The sequence below is a fragment of the Marmota marmota genome, unplaced genomic scaffold (genome assembly GCF_001458135.2).
Source record: "Marmota marmota marmota unplaced genomic scaffold, marMar, whole genome shotgun sequence".
NCBI lineage: Eukaryota > Metazoa > Chordata > Mammalia > Rodentia > Sciuridae > Marmota > Marmota marmota.
The window spans coordinates 4,685,263-4,698,214 of NW_026000171.1; the positions used below are offsets into that span (position 1 = coordinate 4,685,263).

The following is a 12,952-nucleotide window of genomic DNA, read 5'->3' on the forward strand; positions in this document are numbered from 1 at the left end:
CCACTTCCTTTCTGGGAACCACTGCGTTTCCTGCAGAGACTCATTTCTCCACTCTCACCTCAACGTCCTTCCTTCTCTTGCAGCGAAGAAGACGTGAAGCAACTCTGGCTGCAGCTGAAGAAGGACGAACCTCACCTGCTGTCCACCTTTGAAGATTTTCTAACCAGAATCATCTCCCAACTCCAAGAAGCCCATGAGGAGAAGATTGAACTGGAATGCGCCCTAAAAAGGTGGGTACCCAGTCTCAACCACTCTCTGTGCTCTCTGTGCCTGTGTGTAGAAACCAGAAACATAAAGAGCACTTTCAGTTTTCCATGGAACCTTGTGTGATGCCTCCTTATCACTGTCTGGGTGGAGTAGGGGTGTCTTCTATCACATATCTACTTTTAAGCCCTTGCTCATATTTACTTAGTGCTAACCATACACTCCGAATCTCACAACCCTTTTGAGCTAGGGACCATCTACTGGTATCCACATTTTACAGATGAGGACTTTGAGACACAGAAATGTTAAGTAACATGCCCCAGAATGCAGTTTCTAAGTGATAGAGCCAGATGGCCTATCTGGCATTCTGGGCCCCTCCCGACTCTGAATTGGCCCTCCCTCTGTAGAGGCAGCACATCTATATGGTGGCCTAATGAATTTGCCTCTCCTGACTTCTCCCCTGTCCTCGTTGCTCTCTCTGCCTCTACGGCTTCTCCAGGAGACAGGAGACAGGGGCATGAGGTCCATCATGAGAACTGACATGTGATCACGGGCACTGTGTTTATTCAATCACTGTAGACGTTCAACACAGTAAGCTCACATTTGGGAAGCATGGGATTGAATGTGGTATAACTAAGGGTGGTTTGAAACCCTGAAGGTGAAGCTGAAACCCAGGGCTGGGTTTGGGCAGAGGTTGGATGTATACCAACAGGACAGTACCACCCCATGCCTCTGCCTCACACCCCTGTCCTGCTCCAAGGGTCTGCTCGTATTCTGTAGGAATCTATCCCCAACAAGTCCACAGCTATGTGAATCTGCAGACCACCTGCCCACTGTGCAGATCCCTCCCTACAAAGTTTGCTCCTGTGTGGAGGGATTTTAGAGTCTATGCTGAAATAGCCCTAAAGGAAGCACAACCGATCAAAAAAGAATAGATCACCATAAGCTTCCATCTACCTATCACCCTGAGCCCCAGCTCCTTTTCATCCTGGGCCTTCCCCACATAACTCCCAAAATAGCTCACTGGGATAGATACAAATCTGGGGGGAAAAGAGTCCACATTCTGGGGGAGTTGAGGCCTGTAGTGCTAAAGGATGCACAGTGGCTGGAGGACTGTTAAGAGAATCCTGGGGAGAGGTGGCCAAGGCTCAGAGAAGGGAAGATCTGAGGGAGGCACTTGTATGTAACTTTTACATCATTAAACCATGGTATCAGACAGACTTGAGTGAGAATCTTGGTTCTGCCACTTACTAGCTGTGCAATTTAGGCCAAGTTACTTAACCTCTCTGAATCTCAGTTTCCTTATCTGTCAGATAGGGATGGTCAGAGTTGTAAGCATTAAATGTGATCATATGTGTGAGTATTTGGAACAGCACTTGCATACCAGTAATTGATGCATGTCAAAAGAATAATTATTGTCTTAAATTAGTATCTTTGTCGGTATTAGAGGATTTGTCTGCCTGAAGCAGGGAGTTTGGGCCTTGATATAATCAGAGGTGAAGTTTAAAGGAGCTTTTATCCTTCTAGACAACATGGTGTCGAGGCTGGCTACACCAAGTGTGGTACATGGACCAGCAGCATTGGGCATCACTTGAAATACCTTAGGGATGCACAGAATGTTGGGCTTCACCCCAGCCACACTGAATCTGCATTGTAACAAAATATCCAGGTGCTTTGTGTGTAGATTTGAGATATGGGGGGGCTGGAAATCAGAAGATCTGAATCAGGTATGGCAAAGCAACCCGCTAGCTCTGTGATCTTGCTCAAGTCTCTTGGCCGCTCTGAGCCTCAGTTTTCTAATCTATAAAGTGAGGGAGCTGGATCAGTTTCTACCCCACCTCACCCCATTCCCTCTGACCTGGAGGAGGCACTGCAAAGTCAGGCAGCCCTTCCAGAGGGGGGTACTCTTTGTGTACCTAGAGAGAGCAACTGAGTCTGAATGGGTGAGCGATTACCCAGATCGCAGCCTAGAATCTCATCGCAGGCCTCCTCTGCTGGCCTGCTCTCCTGCAGATAGAGACAAATGCCACTGGCATGCTGGAGAGCCTCTTAGCCCTGACATCCATCTTCAAGTGGCCTCTGTAAGTGCTTTTGCCCTAATTTAGTAATTGCTTTAAAAGTTGTTGAGATGAAAGTCAAGGCCACTTTTGGCTGTGTGTACAAAACCATCTCAGCCAAAGCTTCCAGTCCCTCCATGCCAGCTACCCCTGCCTGAGGTCAGCTGATCAAGTCCTGCTCTGGCAAGACTGGGGACTCACTGGGGTCTCTGACAGCCTTATTCTGGAGGTATTCTCTGGCACAGAACCAAAGAATTGCAGGTAGTAGTGAGCAGAGCACTGACCTAGGAAGGAGGAGGACCTGGAGCTCTTCCTAAACCACCAGCTTGGTGGCCTCAGGCAACATGCTTTACCTGTCTGTGCATTAATTTCCTTCTTGGCAACATGGGTGAAGGAGATTGGTGTTTTTCAGACTCTTTGAGATGGTGACTCACTAGAAGAGATACATTTCACTTTGCAATCCTCATACACTCCTATGTAGGTGTAGCTGAAACCAAAGTTCTATGAAATTGTACTCACCCTTATTACATGTGACACTGAGGTTTTTATATTAGAGTCTTTTTTATTCTATTAAAAAAAAATAAGGTCTGTCCCACATTGCTGGTAGACCAGACCATCTCTAAAGTACCAGACGATCTATAACTTCTGCAGCTCAGAATGGTACTAGACCCAGGTCCAGCTGCTCGCTGCTGGAAATCCAGTACTCTGGAGATGAGTGTTGGTGGGAAGGAGATCAGTTTTATTCAAGGTCCAGCATCTTGAACAATGGGGGAGCTATTGCCTCAGAGCCCCTTCTTAGGGAATTCAGGGGTCACCAAGGGCTTTTATAAGGAAGGAAAGGAGGATCAGGGAACAAAGTTAAAGCAGGGGACAAAGGACAAGCAAGCTTCCTGCTGCCCAGGGTCCTGATCATCCAGGGTTTGTGTCTCTTTCTTCCCCCAATCTGACCACACTACAAGAGACCTTCGCCCCCTGGAACTATTTACAAACATATTGCATTTCTGCAAGCTAAATATTGCATCAATTTATATGTTTTGTGTTAGTTAATGCGCAGAATTCAAGAATAAGGAGGAGTGTTGCCCATTCTGGTGTTCTCTGAAGGCCCCAGATGTTCTGGGCTCTGTACATCTGGAAGAAAGATTGTTTAACATTTGACAGAGATGTCACTCAAGTGTGACTTTTCTTCATAATTTAGAATGCCAGGCAAAGGGAAGGGAGACAACCCTGTCTAGGACAACTCCCAAAGGGCCACCACTGTTACAACAAGTCAATCAAGAAACCAGGACATCTCAATGGAGTATAAAATATTTGAATAGGATTCTTTGCAGATAACCCAGGGTGAGGTTAAGTGATTCTGAGACATCTTTTATAAAGTGAGTTTGATGGTTTGGACTGGTTTGGGGGAGGGGCAAGTCCAGGCTTTAGAGAAGGAAGTGGGAGGAAGTGCTGGGAAAGGCCTGATTCAGAATGGGAGTCCAGTGGAGTCCCAGCAACAGCCATCCCAGTGAGCTGTCAGAATGTCTCGCAGGCTCTGCCACAGGCTTACCTTTGCTTTTCAGCACAGGTCTGACATTTAACTCCATCTGGAAGGTGCCATAGATGATGGAAATGAGTGTAAGTCATAGCTGCTGTGTGTCCCTCCCAGGGCTGGAGTCAGAGGGGAATGCAATCTGATTCACATGTTATCAGTACTTGGCATTTAATAAGCGCTTACACTGTGCCAGGCTCTGAGGTAGGCAGATAGAGCCCAGAGTCCTTACCCTTGAAGAGTTCATGATCACACTAACTAGGCAGAGCTTATACCAAATTCTGCACAAAGCTGACCAGAAAGTTCCCACATGGAAACATTACTTGGCGACTAGAGCCTCTGCTGCCTCTCTTTTTGCAAACCACACACTTTGTTTTTTCTTCTCATGGGGCACAGAGAAAATGAGACTGACTTCTTGGGAAGTCTGGCCTTCCCCCAGGTATGCAGGAGGTACACTCCCTGACCCCAGATCCCCAGGCTGGGCCATAACCCTCAGGGGTACAGTGTTGCTTCAGTGAGTAAAAAAGTCCACTCCTCCTTACAGTCGCTCGCAGGTCCCAGGAGGAATGGAGAAGCTGTTGGGGTAATTGTGTTAAGGCTCCAGTAGATTCTTGTGCTCTCCATTAAAAGAACCAGATAAAGGCATAGATATAACAGGAACAAACTCTTTATTGGGACCTCTTGCTCAAGCAGGGAGAGACTGACTCAGAGAATGTCAAGCTGGCCAAAGGACAAAGGAGAGAGATAATTTTATCCAAGTAGAAAGGGTGGGAGGGGTGGGCTAGAGTTTTGTTAATTGGGTTTAAGTGCTTTTCAAAAGGTGTTTTTCTTTTCTGGGGCCAGCACTTCAGCCTTGAGGGAGAGGGAGTCATTAATTCTCCTGGTGCCAAAGTTCTGTCTCTCATATTGACCCTGCTTCTTGCATCCACATCTTTGCTCTGTGAGAAGAGTTGCTGTAGCTGCTAGAGAACACATCGGTGGGGAGTGCTGAAAACACAAATCATTCGAGTAACAAGTTAAGTGTCCTGGCGACATGCTGCTTCCGTGACTCCTCAACAGTGTCATCCTTTAGGTTGTTTGTTCTTGAAGGTGTCAAGCTTTAATGACACATCTGGTTTCTGAGACCTTGAAGACTGTTTGAGAGTGAGTGGGTGGGGAAGGTCGCATCTTGCTCTGAATAGCTAACACGCCTGGAGCCAGGGCAGGAGAGCAGGGAAGAACAGCTCTCAGGCCTTTAAGTGCCAAGGAGCCAGGAGTGAAGGCCCAGGAGTGCATCTGCCCTTTTCAGTGGGTAAGCAGCGACTGACAGCCTCATTCCCCCTTCAGAGTTTTTACTCTTAACTGTAAGTGGTGCTGCTTTTATGGGCTTCCTGATGGTCTTGTATGTGCTTAGGAAAGCTCCTGACAGCAGGTGTCAGAGACCCAACCTCAGAGCGTGCTGACTGGCGCATGGTCAGAAATAACCAGAACTCACCTCACCTTATTACTGGAGATTTTTCACTGCATATTGAAAATAAGAGGAGGAGACAAGTATGAGAACATCTAATCTCCCACACCCTTGTCTTTTAGGGCAGTGGTTGTGGAAATCTCAGATTTGTGTCAGAATCCAGGTATGGTGTTTGGCTCTGATGCGTGTCCACTTGGAAGTAGCTACAGGCCCATGGGGTAAGGTAGAGAACAAAGTCTAATGCAAAACTGGGGACTGAAGACTAGTGTCTCCACTAAACTTGGGGACTAAGATCTTTTCCAGCTATTGCAACTGAATTCCCAGTGCAGAAATTCAGAGAACTGTACATTTTAGTATGATGGCTATGGGGAGTTTAGACTTAAGGAAGAACTTCCAGCCATCACAATTAGGAAGGTCTTTGTCATGGAAAGCATGATTTACATTTACCTTTTCTGGAAAAAAAAAAAAAAGCTTAAAATCTCTAGGGTACATAGAATGCTGCTATGTGGAGCATCAAAAGTTTCAGATCTTTGCCAGAATCACTTAGGGATACTGGGGTCCCACCCCAAGGGGTCCCAATTTACTTGTTCTTCCGTGGGAGTTTAAAGTCTGCATTTTTAAAACATTGAGGTAAGGATAAATTACACTGTGTCTGGGGAGTGCTTTGAGCTCTCTGAAGGAAAGTGCTTTCTAGATCAAAGGCCAGCCACAGGCTGAACTGTCAGCCTTGCTCAGGCTCAATCTTCCGTAGCTTAGTGGCCTGGGGATACCACACTGACTGCCTGTTTCCTGTCATTGGAAGGTCATGCTTGGCCTCAATGAACTTGGCAATAACTCCTGTTCTCTCCTTGGAATCAGTGCTTCATCTGCCCAGTCTTACCTGGTCCAGCTGAATCAGGCCACAGACAGTCTCTTGGAAGCTCAGAGACCCTTAAATTGCAGCCCTTCTCAGCCACTGTCCAGGCACTTTCTATCTAGAGTTATTTCCCTAGGCTCCATGAGGGTGACAGACAAGGAAGAAATATGTCCTGCAGTCTGACAGGCAGCTGAACTAAAATAGCTGGCACCCCAGCCTCTAAGAATTGGTATTCTGTGGTGTGGAGCTCTGGGGATGTTAGAATATTTGCAGGGAGGGATGTCACCATGTCCTTGGTCTTGCCTCCAGATAGAGCAGCCAATTAAGCATCGTATATACAGCAGATGGCCCTTTTATTCTGTAGGGTTCTCAGACCTGTGCAAGGCCTCACCTGCGTGGCTTTTGTGTATTAGCTTGCTTTGGAATTACCTGAGGACACTTTTATTTAAAAGGTTGATTCTGAGGCCCTTCCCTGGGGAGTCTAAATCTGCATGTGTCAGGAAGTAGGCCCAGGAATGAGTATCACAGTGACATCCAAGGTGATTCTAATCAGACAGGCTGCAGACCATGCTTCAGGACATACTGCTCTGGCCTGTTCTTCCAGAGGTATCAGCCTGCAGAAGGTACACCCTGGGGTGCTCTTCCAATCTGTCATTTTAGTCCTGTTTATAGGATAAAGATAAAGAGTTCTTGATGAGGACTCTCAATGAGGTGATGACTTAATCCAACACATGCATTTTATGGGCATATTATTATCCAAGGCAGAAGTACACTGTGAACAAGGCCCTGTGAACAAATTGAAGGGTGAGGGCTGTTTGTGCTCTGTGCACACCACGGGCATGATTTGTAAACCTGACTAATGAAAAACAGTTTGCTTTATAGGATGGGAGAAAGCCGCAAAGTTAGTTTATATCAGACAGCAGAATCTAATTAGGAAAAAACCATCCATCTTGAAAATCCAACTGGCAACTTCACAGCCTTTGCAGAATTTTCTACAAACTCTGTGGTTTCCTTTCATTCATCTGTAGTGTGTGTGTGTGTGTGTGTGTGTGAGAGAGAGAGAGAGAGAGAGAGATAGAGAGAGAGGGACAGAGAAAAACAGATAAGCAATACAGAGTCATAGATTGCTTTCAGAGGAACGCAAAAATCCTAAAAACAGGATTTCTCTGTTCACTGTCTATAGACTGAAGCTTCCTGAAGAAGGCAGCAGGGGGCAGTGGTGAGGCCGAGTCCCTATTTGCCATTCTCATCCCAAAGCTGGCTGAGGCAGATCTGCTTCCACTTTCTCTTTGAGAGTTCCACAGCCCAGGGTCCTCACTCTGTTCTGTGGCTGGCATGATCTTGCCCCTCTTCATCCCAGGCAGTGCACTTGGTCAGCCACGTGCCTTTCTCTGTTCAGGCTCATTCTCCAACTGACAGATTCCAGATGGAATTTGGGACACTGACAATCCTAAATGCAAATGTATGGAGTTGTCAGTTTTATACCTTTGGACGCTTAGGAAAACACTGGGATGCTATGGATGGAATTGTGGAACATGGAATCATGGGACCTGGAGTCAAGACCTGGGTGTTCTCCCTGCTCTGGCCCTTGGTGATTTGATCACTTCACTGTTTTACCCTCCTTCACATGCAAAAAAGAAAAAAAGGCGGGGGGTGTTGGGGTGTTGGAGATATATGAGCTTTAGAAGCTCACCATCTATAATGGAGAGGAATGGATCCCCCTGCCTTTGCATTTGTCTCTTGCCAATCTTTACAAACCAGGAACCACACTGATCAAACAACTGCCCACCCCCAAAGAGACACATGACATTAGAATTACAGCCGTCCAAGGCCAGAGGCCACATCTGAAACTCTGCCTTGGGTTCAAGCTCCTGAAATGTGTAGAGAAAGCCACCTCTTCCTTCTGAGATCAAGGTTACCCCATTTATTTAGGAAGGAAATAATTAATTTTTTCTTGGAATGATATACAGCAGGTGGCCCTTCTATTCTATAGGGTTCTCAGACCTGGGAAGGCCTCAACTGCATGGCTCTTTGTATTAGCTTGCTTTGGAATTACCTAGAACCCAGAAGAGGACTGGATAACTTCCTGAGACCTTCTGAACTCCCAACAGATTTTATTCATAAGTGAAGGCAAAGGAGAAAAGAAACAGGAACAAAATATTTTGACCAACCAGTATTCTGTAGCAGGAAGGCCTTGGCCCATTGCAGGAGCTGGAGCCCTGGTGGTGTTGAGTACTAATAATCCTCAGTGTGCAAAACACTTTGTGAAAGTTAATTAATTTTCACAGTTCCTGTGGGAGGCTGGCAAGGTAAGCTATTGCTAACTGCATCTCACCTTCCAGTTCTTTGCTTTAAAGGCCTCTCAGAATCTAAGCCTTTTATTTACATTATGGAATCATGATTTCTCCATCCCTACTTCCTTCTCACGCATTCCCTCCTCAGCTCCCCAGTAACCCCCCTGCCCCCCACACACTCATGGTCAGCCTATAGAGATGAACATTTACAAGTGCTTGACATTCCCAGGTGACATTTTATCCTCTGAATTGGACCCAGGATTCTGCCCTAGTTTCAGATCTGTCACTCCTTGTGACATTGTCAGTATAAAACTGTTATTCCTTTCTCTCACCTGTTGAAAATCTCTTTTTTCTGGACTCAGCATTTCTTAACTTTTTCCCTAAGAACCCCACCATCCTCCCTACCATCAGAGCAGGGGGATCTCTCCACTTCCTTCCAGCCAGGTTCTGAGGTCACGGGATTACTGTCAGCCAGAACCCAGGCAAGCACCTGTCTTGATGGTGTGTGACTTCTGCCCATCCCTTTCCTCCCTGTTGCACTGGACTTGGTGTTCCAAGATGCTAGATGCCTGGTGTGCAGGCACCATGACTTAAGTCTGCACTGTCTTATTGAGTGATACTTTAAGGAGGAGTTAATCAATATTTTAGGTGGTGATTTATCAATCTCTTCTTTCCATTTTCAGTCTCCTTGACCTTGGGTTTTCCACCCCTGTGTCTTCTGTCTGCTGATGCCACACCACTCCTGCACACATTTCTTCATGTCATGTGTGCCAAGCTAATGCAGGATTATCTCCAGTTTATATTTTCCCCTTGGGTTGACATCTAGTAATAGATGAGTAATAGAGATTTCCAAATGGGGTCAAGAGGCCTTTGAGAATCAGAGAACTTATTTAATTAGAATTTGTTAAGTGCATTTTATTACCTATTGGGCTGGACACTTCCATATTCATTATCTTCCTTAATTTTCACAAATTCTTTCTAAAGCAGATATTATCATCTGAATTTTTAGATATATAGAACCTTGGCTTACTGAGATTATGCATCTTGTCCAAAATCAGAAGGCTTTTAAATGTCAGAACCAGGATTTGAACCCAGGTCTTCTAATTCTGGGTCTAATGAACTCTGAAGCAACTGTGTCAGCAAAGGGTTCTGATCTAAACTGCTATGGAAGGTGCTATAGGAACTATTCAGCTATCATGGGAGAGAAAAAACAAAGGAGGACAGAAATTAGTGCCTATGACTATTGCTAACTCTGGCTACTTCTCTGCACACTTGACTTTCTCTCTTACTGAGAACACATGTCTCTTTCACTCCCTTTTCTTAATATCTCTTCTGTGTCTCCCCCTCCTCATATAATTCAAAATGACTGGGGTCAGATACCAAAGATTGGGATAATTAGACACTGGGTGGGTCAGGAGTTAGAGGGAGTATTTGGTGAGAATGGCTAATAGAAGACAGGTTGAGAGTTATGCCAGGCATTATTAATTGATAGCACAGATAGCTGTTCTACAGTTTGTTGTCCTTGTCTTATTCGATATTTTCACCAAAGTATGGATAAGGGAAAATAAGGGAGAATGTTTTATAGTAATAAAAAAATCCCATCCAAATAGAAAATGCAACATATATAAATCTTTATGTACCAAATGACATAGAAGCAACATGCATAGGCAGAAACTTTTAGAAAAACAAAGAAAATCTGATGAAAACAAGACTTTGGAAGACTTTAACAAACATCTCAGATTTGACACATTAGCCAGGCAAAACACTCAGGATATAAAGAATTTAAAACCATCAAAACAGTAAGCTTAAGAAATGAATATAGAATTGCATGCCTTACAAATAGAATTTGTATTTTTCTGACAGAATTTATTAAAAAATTGATTAATTGTTTTTAGCTACAGAAGATAAGTCAATAGATTTCAAAGTGTAAATACCTTACCAGAATATTCTCTGACTATGAAACTAGAAACCAATAGTTTGTACATTTAAAAAAACACTCTTCTAAATAATTCTTGAATAAATTAAATTATAAAAACCATACATTACTTAGTGTACATTCTGAGTGTAAGCCAAATTTGCAATATCAAAACTGAGGAGGCCATTGAGCACACTGGATGGCCAGTTGGGATCCACTTATATAATGACAAGCTGTAAAAATGGACAGACACTAGTGAACATGAAATCTAACAGAAATGCATTTGAGACCATCCTCCATGTCCAGAAAGCTAACAGCAGGAGCACACGTGGAGGAGATATGATGCAGCATCACCATCTGTAAAACAAAAACAGTCACATGGGTGTAAGATTTAGAGGTTTTAGTTGACAAATTGGTTAAGCATTCATCAGCTTTGACATGCTACCAAGAAAAGTCAATTTGATTTTAGGCTGCATGGGTAGATAATGTGCCATCTAGAACAAGAGAGACAATTGCCAGCTCTAATCAGACTCATGCACTGGGCATTCAGTGTGGGTTCCATGGCTCAGCAAAGATGATTAGAGCCCATTCAGAGAAGAGCGAAGGCAATGATATAGAGACTTAAAAAAAAAAAAATCTGAGACACAGTTGGAGGAAGTAGTAAGTTTAGCCTGAACCCAAGGCAGCTCCTTGAAGTCTTGATGCTATTCTCAAACATATGAAGCACTGTTATGCAGAAGAGGGGTAAGGTCATGAGAAGGCAGATTTCTATGATCCAGAATATTCCAAAGATGAAAGGAGTGCATGAAGAGATAGCAAGTTCCCTATTGCTGGAGGTGTTCTTACCAAATTGGGTGAATACTTGATTGTGGCAAGGATTTTAACACTGGAAAAGAGAGGTGGTTGGACCTTGCAAAACTCCCAACCCTGAAATTATTCAATTCCCCTAGAATATGGTATTCCCTCAATATGGCCCCTGAACTTCTGAGTCTGGTACCCCAAATTGCTAATTAAGCAGAGTCCAACATTAACATTTTTCACACATGAAGATTTGAGAGTACATGACTGATAGAGATAGTCTGAACCCAAGTGAAACCTGAAGAATTTGGGAATACTGAAAATTAAACATCTGGTAATCAAATGAAGACACTCAACAGGAGTTCAAACAAGGGTTTGGCAAGGGTCAGAAGGATGGGAGCAATCCTCCTGGAGAAGACTACAAAGTCTGTGCTGGTATGCATTAGGCAACATGAGTGGTTTTAGAAATTGTGGTACAAAGATTATCTATGATATATATAAATAAGCAAACATGATGGTTCTCTCTCCTTTGATGGCAGGATGTGGCGTGCCTGGTTGGAACACTGCATGCCAGGTGTGCAGATCCTTTCAGAGTGTCTCTAACCACTGCTGCTTTCACAGCCCCTGCGGAGCTCCCTGCTGACACAGGCTTGTGCTCTGTAGTTCCAGCTCACACGCAACCTGCGTCTCTAATGCATTGCTCTGACAAGAGCTTTTATTGACCGAGCTTTTTCTTCATTTTCTGATTGCCCCTGAGCCTTTCCAAACCCAGCAACCCTGTTATCCTTGAAACTAAGACCTTCTTCCTCTCAGAGAGCACTGTTCCCTTGCCCTCCTCAGCTCATGATAATAATCACAAGAATAAATAACCCTGTAAGTTTATTTAGGACATGGTGTTTCTGACCACTGCACATCCACTTTACTGTTTATCCTGACAATGTCAGGAGGAATGCAGGGCAGGTGCTACCTTCGATGGCAAGAGGTCAGAGCACTAGCCCAAGGTCACGTGGAGGAAATGAGCCAATTCTAAAATCAGAGATTAGGATCCAGGACTTGTGACTGACCCCTGAGTTGGCTCAGTGACACAATTGGTGGGAGTAGCACCTTCATGTTCCATGTTCCTGGGACTGACATGTTCTAACTCAGGCTTGTCATGATGTCATTTAAGCCTGCAGAGTTTCCCAGGAGACTGGTATTTCCAAAGGCTTGGTTCCACATTTGAGTCTGGCTGAGCCCAGGATCACCAATGCCCACATAGAATCCCAGGGTTCCTTGGCTGTAGAGAGGCTTTGTGAGCAAGGTCTGGCAGTAGACACCATTTAGAGACTCTATCTGCTTTCCCTCCATTTGTTTATAATGGTTTGTAAAATAATTTAATTCATGACAAGCAAACTGGCATGTGAACGTGAAAATCAGAGAGAGTGTCAATTTAATCAAGTGAACCTTCAAGCAAAATTAATAGAAGACTTTTAATGATATCATAGAATTAATGTCCTGCATGGTTATTAGGCATAAATGGTAAACAGTTTACATGAATGTCTGTAATTAGCATTGCTTTAGCAGAGCCAAATCAATTTTTAAGTTGCTCTCATCTCACCTTATTAGTTCTCCAATATTTATATAGTTGAAATCACTAGCTAAAATTTTCCTTAATACCCTTTGCTACCTAGCATCTGAATTTCTTCAAACATGGAAGATAGTTCCAGGGACCAAAAGAAAACCATCTTGCTTTTCAAAAGTTTCTTCCAACTGTATCTGTTTCTGACTGTAACATGTTTCTATTCAATAGATTGGCTTTTTCTTCTTACTTTCCCTCCAGGATTTCCTTTTTAATTGTCATGGGTTAGCTGAAG

The 12,952-nt window shown here is 44.2% G+C and overlaps 1 protein-coding gene across 8 annotated transcripts in view; it reads left to right on the plus strand.

Moving 5' to 3' along the window:
- The window catches only part of Cracr2a (calcium release activated channel regulator 2A), a 106,482-nt gene that overhangs the window by 43,520 nt on the left and 50,010 nt on the right, over positions 1-12,952 (plus strand). For all 8 annotated transcript variants that reach the window (XM_015500750.2, XM_048787669.1, XM_048787668.1 and 5 more), the window contains exon 6: positions 84-230. In XM_015500750.2, the coding sequence (XP_015356236.1) occupies positions 84-230 (147 nt within the window). The remainder of the gene's footprint in view (positions 1-83; positions 231-12,952) is intronic.